The sequence below is a fragment of the Etheostoma spectabile genome, unplaced genomic scaffold (genome assembly GCF_008692095.1).
Source record: "Etheostoma spectabile isolate EspeVRDwgs_2016 unplaced genomic scaffold, UIUC_Espe_1.0 scaffold498, whole genome shotgun sequence".
NCBI lineage: Eukaryota > Metazoa > Chordata > Actinopteri > Perciformes > Percidae > Etheostoma > Etheostoma spectabile.
In genome coordinates, this window is record NW_022605619.1 from 311,890 (window position 1) to 326,047 (window position 14,158).

The window sequence follows — 14,158 nt, forward strand, 5'->3', positions numbered from 1 at the left end:
ATTCCAAAAATAACTGTAAAACTAAAGTTAATAAGTTAGTGTTACGTAGTGTTAAAAAAAGTCAAAAAAGGGACAACAATTTAAGAAAAAGTTAAAAACATTGATTAAAATAGTCAACAAAAGTGTTGATTTTCATCATTTTGACGGGAAGACAACACAAGGGTTAAAGGGCTCTAAGTGATGTCACTATGTCACATCCACTCACACTCAGCATCTGCTAGCACACTGTAAAAAACATCTCACCATCTCCTAGCCACACAGTCCAAAAAACATTCTCACATATGTAGCACACTGAACAACAAACATTTTCCACCATCGCCTAGCACACTGTAAAAAACAAATTCTCACCACTCCTAAGAACACTGTAAAAAAAAACATTTCTCACATCTCATAGGCATCACTGTAAATAAACATACTTCACCATCTCCTACACACTGTAAAAAAACCATTCACCACTCTCCTAGCACACTGTAAAAAACACTCCGAGCTTTTGTCACCGTTTTGACAGCGTTTTCTTGCGGTTATTTGGCAGTTTGTTTTGCTTCATGTTCGCATTGCATTCAGCTCAGCTTGCGTGCACCACAGGACTGCTATGGAAACAACACAACGATAACTGTTCCCTCCTCCTTCCCTCCCTACAGCGCTCCCTTCCCTCAATCCTCCTCCCTCGCTTTTCATCCCTTCCTCCCTCGCCTCCTGCCTTTCTCCCTCCACCTTCCCTCAATCCTTCCCCTCCCTCCTTCCCAACCTTCCTCCATCGCTTCCTTCCTTTCTCCCTCCTGTCCTTCATCCTCCCTTCCCCTTTCTCCTACCCTCCCTTACCTTTCTCCCTCATAACTTTCCCCCATTCCTTACTCCTCGCATCCATTCCTCTTCCCTCACTCCCTTCTCTCCTTCCCTCCCTACTTCCTCCAATCCTTCCCTCAGATTCTTTTCATCCCTTCCTCCTCGCATTCCCTTTCTCCCTCCTCCTCCTTACCCTCCTCCTTCCTTTTCCCTCCCTCCTTCCTCCACCCTTCCATCCCTCCTCCTCTCTCCCTCCACCCTCTTCCTCAATCCCTTCCTCCCTCGCTCCTCGTCATACCTTCCTCCCTTGCTATCCTTTCCCTCCTTCCTTTCCCTCCCTCCCTCCTTTCTCCATCCGCTCCTTTCTCCTCCCCTCCATCCCTTCCCCATACATCCCTCCTCGCTTTCTTCCTTCCCCTCCCTCCCCCATCCCTTCCTCGCATTGCTTCCTTCTTCCTCCGTCATACCTCCTCCCTTCCTCTCCTACTTCCCTTTCCTCTTCCCCTTCTCCTCTCCCTCCCCTCACTCCTTCCTCCTCTTTCCTCCCTTCTCGTCCTCCCTCCCTCCCTCCTCCCCCCCACCCCCCCCCTTGGTGTGCTAAGGCTCCTGGGTAGAGCTGGAGGAAGTTGAACGGGAAAACAGCGTCCCGCGCCCGCCGTCCACGCCGCCGCAGACCAGTCAACGCCAACGCTGCCGTGACCCTGCAGACGGCGTCCGTCCCCGAGAGCGAGGACACCCTGATCGGAGGACTGGAGCACGTCCCGTCCTCGTCCTCCATCCACAACGGAGACATGGAGAAGATCCTGCTGGACGCGCAGCACGAGTCCAGCCAGAGCAGCTCGTCCTGCGACAGGTAGGACTCTGTCTGTCTCTCTCTTTCTGTCTCTGTCTTTTTCCTGTCTGTCTCTCTCTTTCTCTCTTGCTTTCATTTCTGTCTCTTACCTTTCTGTCCCTTTCCTTTCTGTCTCTGTCCTTCTGTCTATGTTCTTCTATCTCTGTCTTTCTGTCTCTTTCCTTTCCTTTCTGTCTCTGTCCTTCTGTCTATGTTCTTCTATCTCTGTCTTTCTGTCTCTTCCCTTTCTGTCTCTGTCTCTCTCTTTCCTTTCCATCTGTCTCTTTCTTTGTCTTTCCTTTTTGTCTCTGTCCTTCTTTCTCTGTCTTTCTATCTCTTTCTTTGTCTTTCTGTCTCTGTCTTTCCTCTCCGTCGGTCTCTTGTCTTTTTGTCTCTGTCTGTCTCTTTCTTTTTATTCATTTATTCAAACCTTAACCTTTAACCAGGATAAAAAGCTCCTTGAGATTAAAAATCTCTTTTACAAGAGTGTCCTGGCAAGACTGTGAAGACTTTAAAGCACAGACGAGCTGTTGTTTGTTGTTGTTGTTGTTGTTGTTGTGAGTCTTGTTTTCATCCCAGTGTGTTGACTCAGTCCTCACAGGCCACCGAGTCCAGACCAGGACGAGGGGCAGATAACGTTCGACGTGGAGATGTCCAGCCTCAAGGACAGTCAGGTGAAACAACATATTTAAAGTAGAAAACATGGACCCAGATTATTATTCTAAGTGTGTGACAACATTATGAAAGGATCCCTACAGAGATAGACCTTTTAGTTTAAGAGTAAGATCCTTTTAGTTTAACATGAAACAGAAATCACCATCACCAAATATGCTGCTCTATATGAGCTAAAAGTAGTGATTATTTACATGGAGTCTGGTGGAGATATGCTGCTCTATATACCTAAAAGTAGTGGTTATTCCATGGGTCGGTGAGATATGCTGCTCTATATACGCTAAAAGTTAGTGGTTATTTACATGGAGTCTGGTGAGATAGCTGGTATATAACCACTAAAGTAGTGATTAGTTACATGGATGGTCTGTGTGGAAGATTATGGGTTTTTTCCGCCTTTTTGTCCCCTTTTTTTTTTTTTCCCCCCCCCCTTCCCCCCCTTTTTTTTTCCTTCCTTTTTTCTTTTTTTTCTTTTGTTTTTTTCTTTTTCCCCCTTCCTCTTTTTCCTCTTTCCCCTTCACCCCTCCTTTTTCCCCTTCCTTTTCTCCTTTCCTTTTTTTTTCCTTTTTTTTCTTTCCCCCTTTCCCCACTCCTTTTTTCTCTTTTTTCTTTCCCTTTTTCTTTTCTTTTTTTTTTTTCTTTCTTTTTTTTTTCCTTCTTTTCTTTTTCCCCCCCTTCCCCTTTTTTTTTCCCCCCCCTTCCCCTTTCTTTCTCTTCCCTTTTTTCCCTTTCCCCCTTTCCCTCCTTTTCTTTTTTTTCTTTTTCCCTTCCTTCTCCTCTTCTTTCCCCTCCCTCTCATCCCTCCCCCCCTTCTCCTTTCTTTTCTTCTTTTTTTTTTTCTGCTCTATATACGCAAACATAGTGCGTGCCAATCTTTACAGGGAGTCTGGTGGAGAATGTGCTCTATACATGCTAAAAAGTTCCTGTGTCTTATTTACAGGGAGTCTGGGGGAGATAGGGCCTATATATTACATGTCTTACCCCACCAAGTAGTGCTATTTACTATTGGAGTCTGTTCGCGAAGATATTGCTGCGACTCTTATCTAGTAAAAGTCTCGTGATTTTTACATGGAGTCCTGGTGGCGAAGCTAATGACTGCTCTATATACGCTAAAAGTAGTGGTTAGTTATTCTCTGAGTTGGTGGAGATACCTGGCTGTCTATATACGCTAAGTAGTGATGTATTACCTGGAGCTGGGGAGATCGTTCCTGATCTATACCGCTAACAGGCAGGGAGTATTTATCATGGGTTGGTGGAGATATGCTGCTCTATACACCCGCTAAAAGTAGTGATATGTACTCATGGAGTCGGTGTGGAGATTTTATGCTGCATCAATATTACGCTTACAACTTTTAGGATTATTTCCATGAGTCTGGTGGAGATATGCTGCTCCTTTGTATAACACATGAAAATTAGTTTTTTTACGTGACCCTATTATTATCTATCCGGATTGTTCTTTGGTGGAGATCATTTGTTTTTCTCCCCACTGCTAGCATTAGCCACTCCCTCCACATTTAACATTTCCCCTTTCACTCTGTCTTTTTCAGCTGTGCATCTCCCAGATTACATTATTGGCTTTTCAGTTCCTTTGCCCCCCGTCCCCCTTTTCGCTTTTTCTGCGATCCATGCCTCGGCTATACATGCTAAAGTAGTGATTTACATGGAGTGGTGGCAGATTGCTGCTTTCTCTATAACCTCTAAACAGCTACGTGACTATTTATTCACATTGGACGTCTTGTGGAGCGCCAGGTCCTCGCGCATATACACTATAAATGTCACGTGACGTCACTCTTAATGGATGTTGGTGGAGATATGCTGATTCTATATCGCTAACAAGTAGGGGTGATTTACATGGGTCTGGTGGAGATATGATGCTCTATCTACGTCCACTTAAAGTAGTGTGATTCCATTACATGGAGTCTGGTGGAGCTATGCTGCATAACTAACACTCTTAAAAGTAGTTATTCATACCACTTGGAGTTCTGGTGTCGACGCATAGGGTAAGAGCCTATATCACGTAAAAGTATGATTGTTAGTTACATGGAGTTCGGTGGAGATTTTTTTATGCTGCACCCTACCCTACTTATAGCCTTTAAAGTAGTGTTCTTATGACCATGGAGTTGGTTGCCAGATTGCTGGATCTCATACAAACTAAAGTCGTGCATATTTACAGGCGAGTCTGGTGGTTTATAGATCTAGCTGCCCTATACACGCATCAAAAGTAGTGATTATTTACATGGAGTCTGGTGGGTTTGGTGATGGTGATGTCAAGGCTGTTTCATGTTAAACTAAAAGGATCTTACTCTTTAACTAAAAGCTCTGTCTCTGAAGGGATCCATCCCATAATGTTAACTTAGTGGACCAAAATTGAAGGTGCGCAATTGCCCATTAACGTTACATTTCAGCCGATTTCAAAGATAGTTCAGTCACTTAGAGACAAACGCATGGGGAAAATAGGTTAAATTAAAACAAAGGAACCCCCTTAATTTGACCCTAAAACTTGATCCCTGTGTGCAGTCCGAGGACGACGGTCCAGAGAAGGAAAGAGAAGAAGACATCCTGATGAACAAAGAAGTAGACTGGGTCTCTGATTGGTCCAGCCGGCCCGAGAACGTCCCCCCAAAGTAAGCAGACCCTCCCCCCCAGACTCAGTCACCTACAGGGGTTCAGGGTGTTGTTGTCTCCCCGTCGATCTGCAACTTGGTGGTTTTCTGGGTTGAAATTTCAAAATTTTGTTCTTTTTTGAAACTTCGCCATTTTTGACAAATTTTTTAGTAATTTTTTGGCGATTTTTTAAAATTATATTTTAGTCAATTTTTTTACAATTTTTTGTTGATTTTTCCAATGTTTTTTAAGGTGTTTTGTCACTTTTTCAGTATGTTATTGTTGATTTTTCCAATGTTTTTTAAGGTGTTTTGTCACTTTTTCAGTATGTTATTGTTGATTTTTTTTAGTATTTTTTTGTTTTTGTTTTTTTGGGTTGAAATTTTAACTTTTCGGATTTTATTCCTATTTTTTTGTCACCATTTTAGATTTTTTTTAATTATGTTTTAGTAAAAAATTTACAATTTTTGTGTGTTTTTTTTTCTAATGGTTTTGCTGGTGTTTTCTCACTTTTTCCGATTTTGTTTTGGTCAACATTATGTTTTTGTTGATTTTTTTTTTTCTGCGTTTTTGTATTTTTTTCAACATTTGTCACTTTTATCAATGTTCTTTTGTCATTTAAAAAGTGACAAAAAATCCAGCTAAAATATTGGAAAGATCTACAAAAAATAGTTTTTTAAATTGACCAAAAAAATGTAAAAAAAGTGACCAAAAAAAGGAATACAATTGACAAAAACGTTGAGAAACGTGTCAAAAAACAAGAAAATGTTGAAATTTCAACCCAGAAAAACAAAAAGTTGCAGGTCGACGGGGAGACGACACGAGGGTTAAATATGACCCGTTAACAAAAACTTTCTATATCACAACAATGACAAAAGAACATCGATAAAAGTGACAAATGTTGAAAAAAATACAAAAACGCAGAAAAAAAAATCAACAAAAACATAATTTTGACCAAAACAAAATCGGAAAAACTGAGAAAACACCAACAAAACCATTAGAAAAAAAACACACAAAAAGTGTAAATTTTTTTACTTTTTTGTAGATTTTTCCAATATTTTAGCTGGATTTTTTTGTCACTTTTTAAAAAAGTGTGTTTTTGTAGTTTTTTACCAACTCTTGGCACGTTTTTCCAAGTTTGTTTGTCATAGAGTTGTTTTTTTTCCTGCTGTTTTTCTGGGTTAAAATTTCAACATTTTATTCCTATTTTTTTTTATTTTTTTTTACTTTTTTGACGTTTTTTTAATTAGCGTTTTTGTCTTTTTTTTTTTGTTCATGTTTCCAATGTTTTTTGGTCACTTTTTCAGCATTTTTAAAAAAGTGTGTTTTTGTTGTTGTTGTTTTTTCAACACATGTCACATTTTTGTCATAGTTCGTGTATAGAAAGATTTCGTAAACGGGGCAAATTTCAGGGGTTAACCGTGTGATTGGTCCTCCCAGGGTGTTCCACTTCAGGCACCCCCGGCGTTCAGTGTCTCTCAGCATGAGGAAGAGTGGAGTCATGAAGAAAGGGGGCGTCTTTTCTGCCGAGTTCCTCAAAGTGTTCATCCCTTCCTTACTCCTGTCTCACATCCTGGCTCTGGGCGTCGGGTGAGTCGAGTTCACGCAACGTCCTGCTAACACACTCTCTCTTATTCTGACACACTCTTATTCTGACACACTCTTATTCTGACACACTCTTATTCTGACACTCTCTCTTATTCTGACTCTCTCTCTTATTCTGACTCTCTCTTATTCTGACACTCTCTCTATTCTGACACTCTCTCTTATTCTGACCTCATCTTCTTCTTGACTCTCTTATGATACTGACTCTCTCTGACTGGCTCTCTTATGACACTCTCCTTATTGACACTCTCTCTTATTCTGACTTCGACTCTCTTTATTTGACTCCTCTTCTCTTATTCTGCATCTCTCTCATCTTATTCTGAACTCTCCTCTCTTATCTGACTCTCTCTTCTTCGACACTCCTCTACTCTTATTCTGACTCTCTCTCTTACTTCTGACTCTCTATTGACTACTTCTGTTATTCTGACACTCTCTCTATTCTGACACTCCTTCTCTTATTCTGACACCTCTCTTATTCTGACACTCCCTCTCACACTCTCTCTTATTACTGAACTCTCTCCTTATTCTGGACACTCTCTCTCTATGCATCTCTTTCTACTCTTATTCTGACTCTCTCTCTTATTCTGACTCTCTCTCTTATTCTGAGCACTCTCTTATTCTCACTCGACTCTCTTTCTTATTTTCTGACACTCTCTCTTATTTTCGCCCACACTCTTTATTCTGACATCTCTCTTATTCTGAAAATCCCTTCTTCTTTTAATTTTTTTCTCTCCTTGAACAATCTCTCTCTTATTCTGACACTCTCTCTTATTATGACACCTCTCTCTTATTCTGACACTCTCTCTTATTCTGACACTCTCTCTTATTCTGAATTCTCTCTCTCTTATTCTGACACTCTCTCTTATTCTGACTCTCTCTCTCTTATTCTGACGCTCTCCTCTTATTCTGACTCTCCTCTTATTCGACTCTCTCTCTATTCTGACTCTCTCTATTCTGACACACTCTTATACTGACTCACTCTTATTCTGACACTCTCTATTTCTGACACCTCTCTCTTCTTATTCTGACACATCTTCTTATTCTGACACACTCTTATTCTGACACACTCTTATTCTGCACTATATCTTTTGACACTCTCTCTCTCTTATTGACACGTCTTATTTGACACACTATTCTGACACTCTCTCTTATTCTGACATGCTACTCTTATTCTGACACCTTTATTCTGACACACTCTCTCTTATTACTGACTCTCTTTATTCTGACACTCTTTTATCGACACTCTCTCTCTTATTCTGACACTACTCTATTCTGACTTCTCTCTCTATTGGACTATCTCTCTCTCTTATTTGACTCTCTCTCTATTCTGACACACTCTTATTCTGACACACTCTTATTCTAGACCTCTCTTTATTCTGAACACTCTATCTTATTCTGACACTCCTCTCTCTTTTTGACATTCTTCTTATTCTGACACTTCTTTTGACTCTTCTCGCTTATTCTGACACTCTCTCTCTTATTCTGACTCTCTCTCTCTTATTCTGACCTCTCTATCTTATACTCTTCTCTATTATTGACTCTCTCTCTCTTATTCTGACACTCTCTACTCTCTTATTATGACACTCTTATATCTCTCGTATTATGACACTCTCTTATCCTGATCTCTTCTCTTATTCTGACACTCTTTATTCTGACACTTTATTCTGATCTCTCTCTCTTATTCTGACTCTCTCTCTCTTATTTGACACTTCTCGTATTCTGACACTATCTCTCTCTATTCTGACACTCTCTTATTCTGCACACCTCTATTCTGACCACTCATCTCTTATTCTGCACACTCTTATTCTGACACACTTTTTATGAACTCTCTCTTATCTGACACTCTCTCTTATTCTGACACTCTCTCTTATTCTGAACTCATCTCTCTTATTCGACTCTTCATCTTATTCTGACTCTCCCTTTATCTGCACTCTCTATCTCTACTTTATTTCTGACACTCTACTTATCTCTGCCACATCTCTTATTTCCCACTCTCTTATTCGACCTCTCTCTTTTATTCTGACTCTGCCTATCTTTATGAATCTCTCTCTCTATTCTGCTACTCTTCTCTATTCTGATCATTTATTCTGACTCTCTCTCTTATTCTGACACTCTCTCTTATTCTGACACTCTTATTCTGACTCTCTCTCTTATTCTCACTTCCTGCATCCACCCTGTCCCCCCCCCCCCCCCAGAGAGAGAGAGACAGAGACAACAGACGCATACAGGACGAGAGAGAGAGCGACCAGGAGAGAGAGAGGGACACTCTTTATGTTTTGTTGACATTTTTGTCACTTTTTAATGTTGTGGGTGCTTTTTGGATTTTTTTTCCAAGTTATTTGATATTTCTAATGAACAAAGGCCCATTTTTTGTGATAAAAAAAAATGACCCGAGGACAACACGCGTGTTAGATAGTTGACGACTAATCGATGTCTGTTTTCTGTCCAGCGTGTACATCGGGAAGAGAATCGCCTCCGCCAGCTCTTACTGAGGAGAAGAAGAAGAAGAAGAAGAAGCCGTGCCTGGACGTCCCCGTCTCCGAGAGTCTCGTCCGTCCTCCCGTAGTCGAGCCGTCTCTCTGCATCTGTCCCACGCTTCCAGTCAGCGTCTGTCCCCTCACACTGTAGATAGCTATAGTTATACACATGTTATACTCATGTTATACTCATGTTATACTCATGTTGTACATGTATACAAACTCATGTGTACATACATATATATATATATATATAATATGTGTTTATACATGTATAACATGTATATAACATGTTATACACATGTTACATATGTTATACATGTTATACAACATGTATAACATTTGTACCCATGTATAACATGTGTATAACATGTGTGTAAATATGTATACGCACATGTTATACATATATACATGTATAACTTGTGTATAACATGTGTGTATACGCACATGTTATACATGTATAACTTGTGTATAACATGTGTGTGTATACACATGCCTTAACTTGGTTGCACTCCCATTATATTCTGACACAGGGGCAACTTCATGACACAACAGCTATCACCAACTTGAATCCAGAAGACGACAGACCCTGATACCCCACCAGACCCTGAACCCCACCAGACCCTGAACCCCACCAGACCCTGATACCCCACCAGACCCTGATACCCCACCAGACCCTGATACCCCTAAGTTCCACCAGTCGTGCGTCTGCGCTGCGTTCGTTGCGATCGCTACAACTCAAGACAAAGCTTGTGATTCCATTATAATTAGCTAGCTGCACGTTAGCTAAAGTTGGCTAACAAGCAGCAGCCGGTCGCTCCAGTTCTTCCTGGGAATACACTCCCCCCCCATTTTTAATAAATTTACCTGGGTTCATAGACCTATGCAAGCCCCTGTATCTGGTAAAAGCACAAATATCCAGGAAAAATTACCAAAACAAGTACTTCTGCAAGTCACGCAGGCAAGACTATGGCGCTTAGCTATGGTGCTCCGCTAGGGTGCTCCGCCAGGTCGCTATGTCGCTATGACGATCCGCTATGTAGCTATGACGCTCTGCTACCACATTCTGCTATGTCACTATGACGCTCCGCTATGCCGCTATGCCGCGCCGCTATGCCGCTATAAAGCTCTGCTATGCCGCTATGACGCTCCGCTACCAAATTCTGCTATGTCACTATGACGCTCCGCTATGGCGCTATGACGCTCCGCTATGATGCTATGACGCTCCGCTATGATGCTATGTCGCTATGGCGCTCCGCTATGTCGCTATGGCGCTCCGCTATGTTGCTATGGCTTTCTGCTATGACGCTCCGCTCTGACGCTCCGCTCTGACGCTCCGCTATGACGCTCTGACGCTCTGACGCTCCGCTATGGCGCTATGACGCTCCGCTCTGGCGCTCCGCTACGGTGGAACTCCGGAGTCCGAGCTGCAGAAGCGTTCGGCTACATCTACACTACCGGGTTTGGTTTGAAATATCTATGAATATCCTTTGCTACGTTTACGACTCACGTCCACGCTAACGCGGCGTTTTCCGAGCCCCTAAAACTTGAACATTTGGAAACACCGCTGCCCCCGTTTTGGTTCTAAAACTCCGGGGTTGCTTCGTAGTCTGGACGGAGACAAACGGAGACATCTGGAAACGAGGACGCCCGTCCGTCGGTCTTATCGGTCGGGGAGCTTCCAGACCTTTCAGTGACAGTTCCCCCTCGTCCTCGCTCTAAGATAATAATCCCTGCTCGTACTATTATCACTGTTGTTCTTCTTTCTCCAAAGTAGTTTCTCTGTTTCCAACTTCTACATCCACGATCTTCAACCGCAGAGTAACTGCCACTCCCCGATGTGAGGAGAGGGCAGATTTGAGTTGCGCATGCGTAGTTAGCATATAAGATGCTAACGAGAGACTTCTTTAACGTCAACACAGTAAAAATGGACCTACTTAACCCAGTTGGTTCACTGCTAGCTTAGCTTCAAGTTAGCATCAAACCCAACAAAGGCTGTCAGTTGAATGGTGTTTTGAGCTAACGCTAGCAACCAAACAGCCATAGATAGCGACAACGTTTCTGAAATGATTCCCATCTTCTGTTATTGTTTGTAATGAGAAAACTTTATTATTTCATGGATTTTACAAACTTCAGTATGACAGTTATGTCGTAAACCGTTTAAATCTGAGCATGCACGACTCACATCTGCACTGGACTCACATCGAAGAGAGACAGTAACGTCACACAATCTGTCTCCTGCTCGCACATGCCCAGTGTGTGTGTGAACGGTCATGTGATGTGTGATGTCAGACGCGTTGACACGGAGGTTAGTTCTGCTACTGGAGCTGGACGGAGATCGTTTTAGTCTCAAAATGCCGCTTAAAATGAAAAGTAGTTGTGTAGATGTAGCTTCAGACCTGTTTAACCCCAAAATATAATAAAATAAGAATAATAAGAATAAAGATTTGATGTGCGGTGGACTCGGGGTTGAAGCTATTCCTACTTGTTTTGATGCTGTCATGTCATGAGAAATCTGACCTTCTCCCAAGATGCATCTCTCCACTGATGTCACACTGGGCAGAGAACCAAAAATTGAACGCGCCAAATTTGCAATACATACAAATTTAACTGGCCCAGGGAACATAGGGGGGGGGGACTTTTATCGCCTTAATTTATTTAAAGCTTAACATTCGAGGTGCAGTTATGTGGGATTCTGGTTTTTCAATCCCACACATGAAGTTGTATCATGTGAACTCCGGAGGATTTCTTTTAAAATCTTGTTGTTTTTTAGGGATGCACCGAATCCAGATTTTTGGGGTTTGACTAAATACCTCCTCCACCTTTTCGTCTCCTTTTCGTAGTCTCTTTGTCACAATTTTGTCTCCTTTTTGTCACCTTTTTGTAGCCTCTTTGTCACCATTTCGTAGTCTTTTTGTAGCCTCTTTGTCTCCTTTTTGTAGTCTTTTTGTAGCCTCTTTGTCTCCTTATTGTAGCCTCTTTGTCTCCTTTTTGTCTCCTTTTTGTAGCCTCTTTGTCTCCTTTTTGTAGCCTCTTTGTCTCCTTAATGTAGCCTCTTTGTCTCCTTATCGTAGCCTCTTTGTCTCCTTATCGTAGCCTCTTTGTCTCCTTATCGTAGCCTCTTTGTCTCCTTTTTGTAGCCTCTTTGTCTCCTTATCGTAGCCCCTTTGTCTCCTTATTGTAGCCTCTTTGTCTCCTTATCGTAGCCTCTTTGTCTCCTTTTCGTAGCCTCTTTGTCTCCTTTTCGTAGCCTCTTTGTCACCTTTTCGTAGCCTCTTTGTCTCCTTTTTGTAGCCTCTTTGTCTCCTTTTCGTAGCCTACTGCATTGAACGCACCACCTATGTCAACACCTCCCTGTCATCACCGGCGGCGTGATTATGTCGACCAGCGTAAGACCAATATTTGGCCAAATCCTGGATTCGGTGCATCCCTAAGTTTTTTTGAATGGTTGAAAGCAGGGCTGTAGTCAAGACCACCATTGAGACCAGGACTAGTCGAGACCGAGTCCAAGGCACGCAGGTGCAGGGCGCGCCATGCGAAGATAGAAGCTCTAGTGCAAGGCTGCCCAATTTGGGGCCCGCGGGCCAAGTTTGTTGGCTTTGGACTTTGTTTCGGCCCCCCATGGATTTGACATGTCCATTCTTATTTACTCTTATTTTAAAAGTAAAGATTACCAAACGTACATTTTGAGCAGGTGAAAAGTAATCTGAGTTCAACGGCAATGTAATTTAAATGGCAATCCACTTTAAATTACATACAAACGTTTTTGTCTACGGAGAATGGTAAAAATGACGTTATTCCTCAATATCTTATAACATTTATTTTTGGCCCATTGTCTTCCATCCAGATCCATTCATATGAAGGAACTGGGGCCCCTTTGATCTAGTGTGTGATTGGTTATCAAGGTGGCCTGTGGTTCACTTTCCCTCCAATATTACTATAGACATAATAAAGACACCTGGACTCGGCAGGGACCAAAAGACACATATGGCAAGACCGGTGGCCGAGTCCGAGGTCTCCACGGTCTCGAGTCCGGACTCGAGGACTAGACCACAGCCCTGTGGGACGCCTTAGCATTCATCTAGTATTTAGCTTTTACACTTGACAGTATGGTACCTTTAAGTTGTTATGATTACCCCTCCTGTTGTCCTCGGGTCAAATTTGACCCCTTTAAACATCGTCTAGATCAGAAATATGAGTTTCTTTTTCACCAAATTACCACAAAAAAAGATGGATTCCATGCAACGCTCTTTATAAATACAGTTAATCACTTTCATTGAATTTTGGGTGTAAATTTAAATGGTTTCAAATCAGCATCCACTCAACATCTGCTCCTCTGATCTTAACTATTAGTCAAAATAATTCATAATTTTGGCTTTATTAGCTAAAATAGTAGGTATAATTCTAAATAAAGGAGGGTTTTTGACCATGGATTCCAAAAAGTAGTGAAACTAGTAATGTGGTGTTATTGAAGAAAAAAAAAATAATAATAATGCGTTGAAAATGCCAAATGTCAAAAAAAGGGTTAAAAAAAACAACAAAAAGTGTGTTAATCTTTTTGACCCAGGAGGACAAGAGAAGGGTTAAATCTGATGGTAATTTACCAGGCCATATGCTAATTTTATTCCTTTCTGCCTACATATCTTCTTCTTTAACATAGCAACTGCAAAAGTGCCAAATTTGTATCTTTCACCACTGCACATCAGTGATTTATCTTCGACTGTTGTTTTATTTTCTGACATTTTTAGATAAAAAAAGATGTACATGAAAATAATTTAAGCTGTGATCGGCCCCATGTTGTAGACACATTTTGAAATTGTCTACTTTGTTTATGAATTGATATTAAAGGGTCATTTTTTTTTCTTTCAAACTAGACCCTATTTCCCCAATGCATTGGTGTCTATTGTGAACAAGAATCTTTTATGTTGTAGGGCAAAATTTCTGCATCGTCAGTCAGCGTCCACTAAAAGTTGTGTTGTTGTTGCGCTGACAGACTCAGATTATATTCTAAGTGTTGAAACATATGAAAGGATCCTACAGAGATAGACCTCTTAGTTAAAGAGGAGATCCTTTTAGTTTAACATGAAACAGAAATCACCATCACAAACCCACCCAGACTCCCATGTAAAAATCACTACTTTAGGTGGATAGAGCAGCATATCTCCACAGACTCCAGTAAATAATC

General features: G+C 41.5%; 1 protein-coding gene across 1 annotated transcript in view; it reads left to right on the top strand.

Annotated features, from left to right (window-relative positions):
- LOC116686803 (BCL2/adenovirus E1B 19 kDa protein-interacting protein 3) overlaps positions 1-13,457 on the top strand; it is a 22,763-nt gene extending 9,306 nt beyond the window's left edge. The window contains exons 3-7 of the mRNA XM_032511854.1: positions 1,401-1,639; positions 2,211-2,292; positions 4,805-4,911; positions 6,332-6,481; positions 8,946-13,457. Coding sequence (XP_032367745.1) covers positions 1,401-1,639; positions 2,211-2,292; positions 4,805-4,911; positions 6,332-6,481; positions 8,946-8,988 — 621 coding nt within the window. The 3' untranslated portion in view covers positions 8,989-13,457. The remainder of the gene's footprint in view (positions 1-1,400; positions 1,640-2,210; positions 2,293-4,804; positions 4,912-6,331; positions 6,482-8,945) is intronic.
- Positions 13,458-14,158: the final 701 nt, after the last annotated feature.